Here is a 10,461-nt window from a genome sequence, read left to right on the forward strand (position 1 = left end):
AACTTGGCTGACCAAGGAGGTGGGCGAGGGCCAAACACCAAGGACTCTGGCGTCTTCAATGCATCCTAGACGCCAGGGTTACTAGCGTCTCAAAAAGGGTAAGATCCAAACTTTTTTACAAACAAGGAACTATCACAAAGGGGTCAACACAATAAAAACAAAGTCCCTCGGATGCAGGAGGTTTACCATCGGAACAAGGATTTTCTACCTTTGTCCGGCACTTCTCGTGCATTTGCATGCATGCAGCATGCTGCACCATTGCCGGCACGGGCTGAGCCGGGTTCAGGCTGTCACATGGAGCAGTAAACCGCGCGCTGCATCGGAAGGTTCGCTGCCCGCTGCTGGACAGGCCTGTGCAGCCCAGCTTCCGCTTCCGTGCCAGACGCCATACAGGAAACCTGCCCATTCGATTGCAGCGCTGCAGCCTACGCTACAGGAGCAGTGCGCACTGCTCGGACCAATTAAACGCGCCAGCCCATGCTCGGTTCCGCCCCGGCAAAAAAAGAGTCAAACACCATGGCAGAACCGCAGAAGAAAGCCAGTACTGATGCTGCCCTGCATTTCATATCTAGCAGCAATGCAGACATGAGACATCCAAGCAGATCGACTGCATTTCGTTATCATCCATCTGCCCAGCAAATACACAATGCTCCGCTGACCTACCACGATCAATTATGTGAGCGGCGACAGGTAAGTTGGCTGTAAAAAACCGGTGTAAATCGAAATTTTGAGCCGTCCAATTTGTTTTTGAGCTGCCCAGAAAATCGACATACACCAATTCGTTCTTGCAGGCAACTTACCAGTAGCAAATGCGTCAATTTACAGAGGGGGGAAACAGAGCAGCGGCGCAAGAGGCCTAAGAAACTCTTCATCTTGGCAGACAGAAAAGACACACGCCCAGTTTACCTACACCCAACAGTTTGCATCAAAACTTCCACGATGAATCGATGATCATCAATCACCAGTACGAACACGCGGCGGAGAGGAGACGACCCAAAAACCCCACCACATATTTTCTTCTCAGCGGACTCTGGAGCTCAGGGGAGTGCAGCACAGCACAGCACAGCACAGCACAGAGATGTTATATATGTTCAAAGAATGAACAGACAGGAGATACAGCATCATACATACATCTGCCTACTACCAACAGCAAACCAAAAAATCCTAATCTACCTAGTATATCTCCAGCCACCTCCTTCATCTTCCCCTGGGGCGGCAGCAGCAGCAGCAGAAATGCATGCCCACCACGGCGCGCATCGTCGTTTACCTCGGCCTGCAACGAAGTTCACTAGCTCAAGGCACCTTCATCTTCTCATCCAAAGTGTTGCAGAGATATCCATGTCAGGTTTGTAAGAGTCAGAGTCAGCTTTGGCTTCGCTTCAACCAACTGAGGCGTCGGATACGGTTTCGATCGATCAGATCATGAGGCCAAATCAGCTGTTCCCACCACTAATCTGGAGACTGCTTGGTATAGCTGCTGCTCGTCGAACGGTTTGGACACGTAGCCATCCATCCCTGATTTCATGCACTCTTCGTAGGTCGCCTGAATGACGTCGGCCGTCATTGCAAGAACAGGCAAATGCCACTCAACAAATGTTGAACCTTCCCCTGAACTCGACTGCTCTCTCTTTTCCTCGTTCGCTTTCTTCTCCATTTCCCGTATTTGTCTAGTCGCCTCGAACCTGAAGAATATATCACATTGGTAATCAGCGGTCAACAAGGATGAGATACTATCAAGCAACAAAACTTGACACATAAAGCCTAGAGAACATATAATTATAACTACTTTCCTAAGTGAAACCCAAACAAATAACAGTTTGGCTCTTTATAAGAAGAGATAAAGTTAGAAATAACAGTTGCAGCAGAGTAATGAGTACACAAAATCATACCCATCCATCTCAGGCATTTGAACGTCCATAAAACATGCATGGAAGCAATGCGGAGGTTGAAGTAGGGAGATAGCATCCTTGCCACTTTCAACACAATGAACCTTGGCACCATACTTCTTCAGTGCGGCCTGAGCAACCCGCAGATTTACTTTATTGTCATCTACAACCAATATATTCTTCCCAACCAACAGGCTCCGAAGAAATGAGGGCCTATTTTGATTTTCTTTCCTTGCAGGTATATCTACTTTTAGCAACTGCTGAAGACAAGAAGCAATTGTGCTTGCTCTTAAGGGTTTACACATCACAGTATTGAACGTGGATCCATACTTGTCCTTGTCAGCTTCAGATGTGACCAAAAGGATCAGCTTGGGTAGCTCATGCGCCTGACCATTCATCCTGAGCGTATGTAGACGATTCGATAACTGAATATCTGTCTCGGGCCTCCAGATGTCATTCTCAACAAAAAGCATCGACGGTTTTTCTCTACAAAGAAATAAAGTAATTAATGGAGAAAAGAGAATAAGCAGGTGTTGAAGAAGAATTTATGGCACATAAATAGAAGTACTTAGTATTGAGGATTAGTTCTGGTCCTTCACAGGTCTTATATTTTTAGTTAAAAAAACATCTATTGTTAGACAAGCACCTGCTCTGCCAAGTCTACAGCATGCAATGCAACTGCACCGTCCTAGTCCACCTCATGCACAGCACAACGTCCACCCACATAGCTAGAATCTAAACTGAGCCCGAAACAAATAAAAAATCTAAACTGAGCTTCTTACTAACACGTTGTAATCTCAGCCTCTTCTATCTCTCAATCTTGTATATTGAAATCCCCATTGAGGTGGAACAAATTGCACAGAAATTGCTTCATTCTTGATTTCTGTCACAGAGAAAAATTTCGAGTGCTTTATCTCTGTCTGACTGATTTTGGCTCACAGAGACATTCCAGTCATTCGATTAACTACAACTTGCCAAAAACCCTGCATGATTCACTACATCTACCTCTCTACTCCTGATTAATATTGGAAACTTTAGCATCTCAGGGCACATATGAAAGCTCCTCTTGTATAAGTGATACTACAATATATTACGTTTGGAAAATTGCACTTCCTACAAAACTAGTATTACCTCAAAGTAGTGCGAATCTTTCCACCTCCCTACCCGTAACTAATATGGGAACATTAGCCTCTCAGAGCACATGTGAAAGCTCCTCTCATACTAGTAATAAAATACCATTTCCTATACAGCTAGAAACCAGTTAAGCTGTTATTTGTCCTCTATTTCTAAAATTCCAGTGATAAGTTCTGTTAGGAATTGAAAATGACAACAGAAAACTCACCTCGACTCTGTTGTGCCATTTTTCCCAAAGGCTTGAATTCCCATACTCATATTATTCACAACTTGAACAATTATTCCCAGCCTGTTAAGGTGATATCTTGTCACAGCACCACGCACAGGTTTCCCGTCTACCAAAATCGCCTTCATTCCCCTAAAGGCAGTTGGTAGTGCCTCGGACAAGCTCCTCTCTGAATCACATGAAGTATCTTTAGATGCACGTTTCACAACCGCTGAGAATGTAAATGTACTCCCAATGGAAGGACGGCTAATGAAACTTATTTGCCCGCCCATAAGTTCAGCCAAACATTTGCTGATGCTTAAACCAATACCAGTTCCACCATAGTTCCTTGAAGTTGAACTATCTGCCTGCATAAAAGGCGTAAACACACGATCTTGTGCATGCAGTGGGATACCAACACCTGTATCCTCAATGCTTATCATCAAGGTCACGTGATCGGGATCATTTTGGCTAGATTTTTTACCCTCGAGCTCATCAGAAAGTAACTCCTTATCAGAGAGCAACAGCTTAAAATATTCCCAGCTATTTCGTTCATCCGCAGCTTGAAACCCACTCAAAGTATTGAAGGCACCATTAGCTGTAGGCTCAACTTTACAATCTTTCCCATTGAGGTTTCCATTGGGGACTCGATTAGCTTCCATAGTTGAGTTATCAGCCAAAGAGACCCGCACAAAAACATGACCCCGTTCTGTGAACTGGAAAATTGATAATGAATGGATTCAGAACAATTTATGGATGTTTTTATAACAGAATTGTATACAGCAAACAAAAGGTCAACATTATTCAAAGTTGCAAAGTATGCAATAAACAGAACGAAAGTTGACTGCTTACTTTGACTGCATTGCCCACTAAATTTGTCAGTATCTGTCGAAATCTCCAAGGATCTCCGGTGACAAGTTTTGGAACGTCGTCACTCACAAACACTGCAAGCTGCGGCAATAAGGGAAATATTAGGAAATAATGTGCTACAGGAAAGGAGGTATATAGAAGAATGGCATTTGTGGAATTGTATTGTCTGTTTGCGCTCGGCTGCAAACAATCACTACAGGTAGTCCACATCCATTATGACTATGAAAGCATAGGAAAGATATTGAATCATTTACGCTTGTAATAGTAAGATACCTCTATGCACTTCGCTCTTAACTTTGAGGCAAACAAAGAGATCACATCGTCCGTCAGCGTTCGCAAGTCAAAAGGCACTTCCTCGAGTTCCAACCTTCCAGCTTCGAACTTTGCTCGATCAAGGACATCATTTATCAGTATTATCAACGCTTTGCCACAATCCTGAGCGGTCTGAGCAAAATCCTTCTGAGTCATAGTCAGATCTGTCCCCAAAAGCATGTCCAGCATTCCTACAACAAAAGGTAATGTTTTAAGATGGCCTAGTCCTTAGAGTGAACGTTATGTATGTACGAGAAAGGAAGATATTCATACCAAGGACGCCGTTCATAGGAGTTCTAATTTCATGTGATACAGTTGCCAGAAACTGCAAAGAAGAAAACTTGCATCAGTATACAATTCTTATGTACGGAAGAAAGCCAAGTAGCCTAAGCACAGAAATAAATGTCAAACCTGAGACTTTGCAATATCAGCAGCTTCTGCTTGAGTTTTGAGCTCTTCCATTTTTCTACAATCCTCTGAAACTTTGTCATACCGAGACCATGCAGCACAAATTATATACCCAATAAGCATCCATATGACAAAGCAGCCCATAGGATTACTAATAGCAGACCACGGCATTGGAGGCTTTTGCCCATACCTGCACAACTTACCAACATTAGTGGAAGGACAAGGAGCCAACAAAGTCAGTGTCATGGGAAGAAGCTACTAACCTGCATCTCATTTCATGCTTCCTAAACGGATCTCCAAAATCAAGCATGCTAACATGCAAGAGGTCCACTTTATTATCTGGAGTTTGAGATCCATACATGGCCATAGGTTCTGAAGCATTTGTGACATCATACACATTCACCAATATATCCTGATTGCCAGCAAGTTTACTCAGCAAATTTTCCACAAGTGACTCCACATCAAAGGCTCCACCAAGATAGCTGTCAGTGGTGATTCGATTAGATTAGAGTCATGACTCAGGAGGCCACACACACAAAATAGTTAAGTATATGTTCGTGTTATATTTCTGGTACAAAACTCTAAATATGTTGGCTATCACACTAGGAAGGATCTTTGTATTGCTGAATGAGAGAAAGAAGGACAATAAGTTAATACTATATATGTACGAATAATGATACATTAATGCAAGTTCTCTAGGTTATTGTATGCTATGTCGAATCATCTGCTTTGATGCCTTGAAGTATTGTATAGCCAACACTAAAGAAATGACATGCAAATACAGGTTTTATGGGTCATCACATTTGGAAGATAGTCCAATCATCTTACCCAGCAGTTGCTTCCACACGTTGCTCAACTGATGCATCAGCAGGTAGATCAGGGCGATACACTGCAAAAGTGAGTACTACCCCCAAGTGGTTCGACCCAAGAAGCCGAAATGGGTTTGTTAACACAGGTTTGCCAGTTTCCCTCGCACGCAAGATGTTTTCTCGGTCCTCCTACATGCGAAACAAACGGATTATTTACACTGAACCAAACTTAAGACTTGCAACACAACGTGTCCCCTGCCCTCAATGAACTAAGAATCAACGGACAGAAGAAACCATCATGCAGTAAGAAATCACACCTCCCCAGACATCATGTCCATGCGCGCAAGGTAGGAGACCGTATCCTGGGAGAAAATCACCGGGGCGTACTCATCTTGGAGAGGTGCAGCCTCTCGATTCATAGTCCTCATAATCCATCCATGCTGTCTTTCAAACGTTTCCTTCTCATGAGGAAAGAGGCGCTGTGCGTAAGCCACCCCATTTAGCAGCGGACGCTCGAATGATGTCCTTGCCGTGTACTTTGCAAAAGTATCCTGCAGCAAAAGTTTCAGCAAAATGTAGGGTAAAGCACACCAGCAGCGAATTGACAGATTTAAGATTGAATAACCAAGAGCATCCAAGAAAGTAAGAAAAGATCAAGTTTAAACTGCACCTAATCCATGTGATTTTTTTATTATAGCAAGAGACTCACCCAACTAGGTCAGTATCCAAAAAAAAAAAGATAGCAACTAGGGCCACCAACCAAATTAGGGCATTACTCATTGTTGCTTGTTGCAACAACCAGAATGTGCCTTCAAATACCATATTGCCTTGCCAAGGTACTCCTAAAAGTCTAAAGCTACCACTTAATCAACAAAAGCAGCGGGCTCGGAATTCCCAAAAGAGGACACCTTTAGGGAATATTTTAGGAGAAAAAAGTAGGATCAAGAACCCATCACTGGACAACCGCAGCCAGCACTGCATTGCTACGATTGTGAGCATAAACAAATGGAGTCGGTCAAGCATTGGCCAAACCCAACCATTAACCACTCCAAAAACAAACAGAGCAATGTTCTTCTTCTACCGGCCTAGTAGTTCAGAGACGTCTCTGACTCTGTGTCTTGGAGGTTTGGAGCATAGAAAAAAACACAACAGCTGCAAGAATGCCACATATTCAAAGATCAAGAGGCCCACAACGAACCGACTAAAACAATAATGTGCCGCTAAACGACTAGCCTGCAACTCTGTAAGCATCGAGCCACCACGAGGAAATATCCTTTTTTTAAAGAGATGCAACAACCATGTTTTGCTAGTACTATACTTGTTTAGGATTTCTGGAGCCCGCCATTGCCGCGGGATTGGAAGCACGCGGCGACATGGGAATGAACGAATGAACGGATACATCAATCGAGGAGGAAGAGGAAGAAACAAATCGGCAGCTCGTTTGTGTTGTTTGCTCACCTGGTCGAGGGCGGAGGGGTTCTTCTCGAAGTGGAAGGTGGAAATGAGGATGGCGAGCGCGTGGACGTGGTTGACGGTGACCCCGAACTGCTCCTGCAGCATCCTGGCCCGCTCCTCGCACATGCTGACGAGCCGCTCCTCGGCGCGCTCCATGGTCTCCCGGCGCAGCTGCCAGTGCACGGCGGCCGAGCAGGCGACCGCCGCCACCAGCCAGGCCACCGCCGCCAGGCGCCTCCAGCCCCTCCTGGCCGCGTACTTGCCCATCCCCACCCTGCCCCCCTTCTCCTCCATGGCTTCCCCCAATTTACTACTACTCCCCATCCCGCACAATGCGCACCATATGCTTGTGGGAATGCGCGACGACCGCCGGCCCCGGCCCCAGCGAAAGCAGGCGCGCACTGGTACCCAGAAGAAAAACAAGCGAGAGAGCGGGAGCGCGGCGCGGAGGGGTTGGGCGGAGGAGGCGGCGAGCGGGGGCAGGGGCGGCCTCAAAAGAGCCGAGCTTTCGCGAGTTCCCAGCCGAGACAGCGGCGCTAAAATAATTAGCTAGCCCGCCCGCTCGCTAAACCGCATTAATAAAATCCGCAGCGGCAGCGCCTCTTTACTCCAGTGCTCCTCCCCTACCTCCGGCTGGCGGGTGGGCGGGCGGGCTCGCCGTTGGCTGGCGCGGCTGCCGAAGCCAATTAAAAATTGGGGAGGAATCGCACCAGGCTCGCTCGCTAGCTCTACTAGCTTTTTCTGTGCCGGAAATATTCTGGACAAAGGCCCGCCGCGTGGCGTGGCGTCCCCCGGCAAGCCAATTGAGCGGCGCTCGCCTCGCAGCCACAGGCCCGGCCTCCTGCGATGCTGGAGCGGCTCACGAAGCGCGGGCGAGCGAGCGAGCTAGCTAGCCTCGGGCGGCGGCGTGTAGGGGCTCTTTTTGGTGGGTGGGTGGAATTGGGAGGGCGAAAGGCTGGCGGAGATCGACGGCCGCGCGGCGGCAGCAGCGGCGGAGCTGGGCAGGCGCTGCCGCTGCGGCCTACTCCTGCTGCTGATCTGCTGTAGGCTGGAGAGAGCTACGGGTGATGGGCAGTGGGGGCTCGGTGGTGGCGATCCCGCGACGGCGACCGTGGCGAGGGAGGAGGGAACCAACCAGGCAGGCCAGACGAGAGGGAGGGAGGGAGAGGAAGAAGCCGGGTGGGGTGGCTGCGGCTGCGGCTGCGGCTGCTAGCGAGCGAGGTAGAGCCAGCCAGTAGGGGGTGCCAGGCCAGCGCGCGGACGAGCGCGGGGCGCGGGGGCGGAGTGCGGGGCGGCCGAACCCACCCGTGGTCCGTCCCCGTCTGATCCACACACACACACGGACACGGCCAGAAGCAGAACTGCAGAAGCAAAGCGAAATGAACGGCCGGCCCCCTACATCGGTCTCGGATGGCTCTCCTTTTTGTTCCCTTGTTCACCTCGTCGCCCTCCTGGGCTCCGCCGGCTGAAGACAGCGTGGTTTGGTTTGGTCTGGTTTGGTTTCCTTCCTCCATCGACACGCAAGCTAAAGTTGTCTCACTACAGCGATGGGTGGCGCGATCAGGCCGGTCGCCTCGCGAGAAGACGATGGCGTCGTGTCATGATGTGTGCGGGTTTTCATACATGATTGGACGTCAAAATGTTCAAACACGGGGAATTATATCCGTCCAATGAAATGTACAGCGTGTCGCCGCCACCTTCGCAGCCATCTGCCCCCTCCCGCCTCATCGCCATCAGAGGCCAGCGTCGGGCGAAGCTCGTGCGGAGGCCAAGGATGGCGGCGGGGCTCCACCTCTGTCTTCGTCGTTGAGCGGTAGATCACCTGGCGGTGGCTTTGGGCTGCGGCAAGGGCGGTCGGCTCCAGGCGTCCACATCTTCATCCGGCACAACAATTCAGACAATAGAGCATCCCCACTACGACCTCCAGCCTCAAGTGCGACGACCATCCTCCTACATCACATGTCACGGCGGGGCGTTGATCGTGGCGGACCCCTTGGGCGACGAGCAGTTGTCTTGGTGTTTCGATGGTGGGGGGGGGGGGGCAAGGAGTGCTGGCAAAAGTCAAGGGCGTCGCTCACTTGTTGAAGGCGTTGACATGCAATCCTTGACTCCGCTCCCAAAATGCTTTGAGGGAAACCCTAGGCCTGGATTTGCCTGGATCGAATGATAGCGGCGCTCAGCTCGTATTCCCCATTGGAGGCATCGTTTTGAAGTTAGGCCTTTTTAGACAATAATGATGACTGGTGGCGTTTTTGCTGATTTCTTTTGTGTTGCCGAGTTACGATGATGTTGGTCAGCGGTGCGGATGGTCAGGTGAAGCGGGACGCAAAGTAGTGGCAACTGATTGCAACCATGGCGGTGAAGTGAAGAATCGTGTTGTAATGCTTTTTTTAGGGGGGGAGGGGTATGTCTAGATTCATCACCAACATACACTTGCGGGGCGGAGATGTGGGACCATCGGGTGCCTTCAATGTGAGATTTTGGCGGTATTGTCTCTTCTCGCCAGTTTGATCTGCAACTAACATAATTCATATGCCGACAGATGTTCTAGGCTCCGCGTATGACTCTTGGAAATTGGATTGTTTCAGTAGTGTAACCATGGTTTTTAGTCTACGTGGTTGAGTCCATGTTTGGATTGTGCGAGCTTGTATTATTTTTCGGTGGCTCAACAACTTCTCGGTATGGATCATCGTTGCTTTTTTTTAGTTCGCATAATCATAGCTACGATCATGTATTGGTGTTTGCTTTTCCTGGCTGCTATCTTATAAGTCAATAGAAACGCCTTCTTCATAAAAAAAAACCACACAAAAGAAGCCAATAGAAACACTCCCTTTACAAAACAAAAAGTACAGCGTGATAGTGTCGATGATGTTGGCTGGGTCAAGTTCGACGGAGATAGTGGCGGCTAATTGCAATCTTGACGTTGTACTAAAGGTTTGTGTTGTATTATTTAGGGTGGTGACTATGCCTAGATTCACCAACAGCATACACGTGCACATCGGATCGTGCGGTGTCTTGAATGTGAGATTTTGACAGTATTGTCTCCTCTTGCCAGTTTGATCTACGACCAGTGTGTACCAGCGGAAGTTCCCTCTGCGAATGACTCTTGACATCCCGGTTGCTTGCCTGGTGTGTGCATGGTTTCGAATTTGTATGGTTGTGTTCACTTTCAGATCGTGCGTGCTTGCATCATATGTGTCCACTTTTGGATCGCCCACAGAAGAAATGCAGATTGAAAGAAAAAAAACTACAATAATCATGCATTTAGAACCAGGCCAGGCCAGAGTTATTGGAACAGAAGATAGCATGCAAGGTAGGTAACAATACAAAGTGATCTAGTATAACACAAAGACAAATACACTTCGGACTAACGACACTGAAA

At 47.9% G+C, this 10,461-nt stretch overlaps 1 protein-coding gene across 1 annotated transcript; it reads right to left on the reverse strand.

The window, feature by feature from the left end:
- Nucleotides 1-1,065: 1,065 nt before the first annotated feature.
- On the reverse strand, nucleotides 1,066-8,471 carry LOC123138293 (probable histidine kinase 6). Its single transcript, XM_044558242.1, has 11 exons — nucleotides 7,083-8,471; nucleotides 5,942-6,175; nucleotides 5,644-5,813; nucleotides 5,079-5,297; nucleotides 4,819-5,005; nucleotides 4,681-4,732; nucleotides 4,369-4,598; nucleotides 4,078-4,176; nucleotides 3,229-3,941; nucleotides 1,890-2,372; nucleotides 1,066-1,682 (listed from the first exon to the last, which is right to left on the reverse strand). The coding sequence occupies exons 1-11, from the start codon at nucleotides 7,401-7,403 to the stop codon at nucleotides 1,421-1,423; spliced, it is 2,970 nt and encodes a 989-aa protein (XP_044414177.1). The 5' UTR covers nucleotides 7,404-8,471; the 3' UTR covers nucleotides 1,066-1,420.
- Between the last annotated feature and the right edge of the window lie 1,990 nt (nucleotides 8,472-10,461).

The sequence above is a fragment of the Triticum aestivum genome, chromosome 6B (genome assembly GCF_018294505.1).
Source record: "Triticum aestivum cultivar Chinese Spring chromosome 6B, IWGSC CS RefSeq v2.1, whole genome shotgun sequence".
Classification (NCBI taxonomy): domain Eukaryota; kingdom Viridiplantae; phylum Streptophyta; class Magnoliopsida; order Poales; family Poaceae; genus Triticum; species Triticum aestivum.

Excerpts from the sequence above, each read along its gene's own strand:
- LOC123138293 (XM_044558242.1), bottom strand. The coding sequence starts at position 7,403 with ATGGGGAGTAGTAGTAAATTGGGGGAAGCCATGGAGGAGAAGGGGGGC. Across the intron at positions 4,177-4,368 it reads TAAGAGCGAAGTGCATAGAG|CTTGCAGTGTTTGTGAGTGA; the intron begins GTATCTTACTAT and ends TTATTGCCGCAG. Across the intron at positions 2,373-3,228 it reads AATGGCACAACAGAGTCGAG|AGAAAAACCGTCGATGCTTT; the intron begins GTGAGTTTTCTG and ends ATTTCTTTGTAG.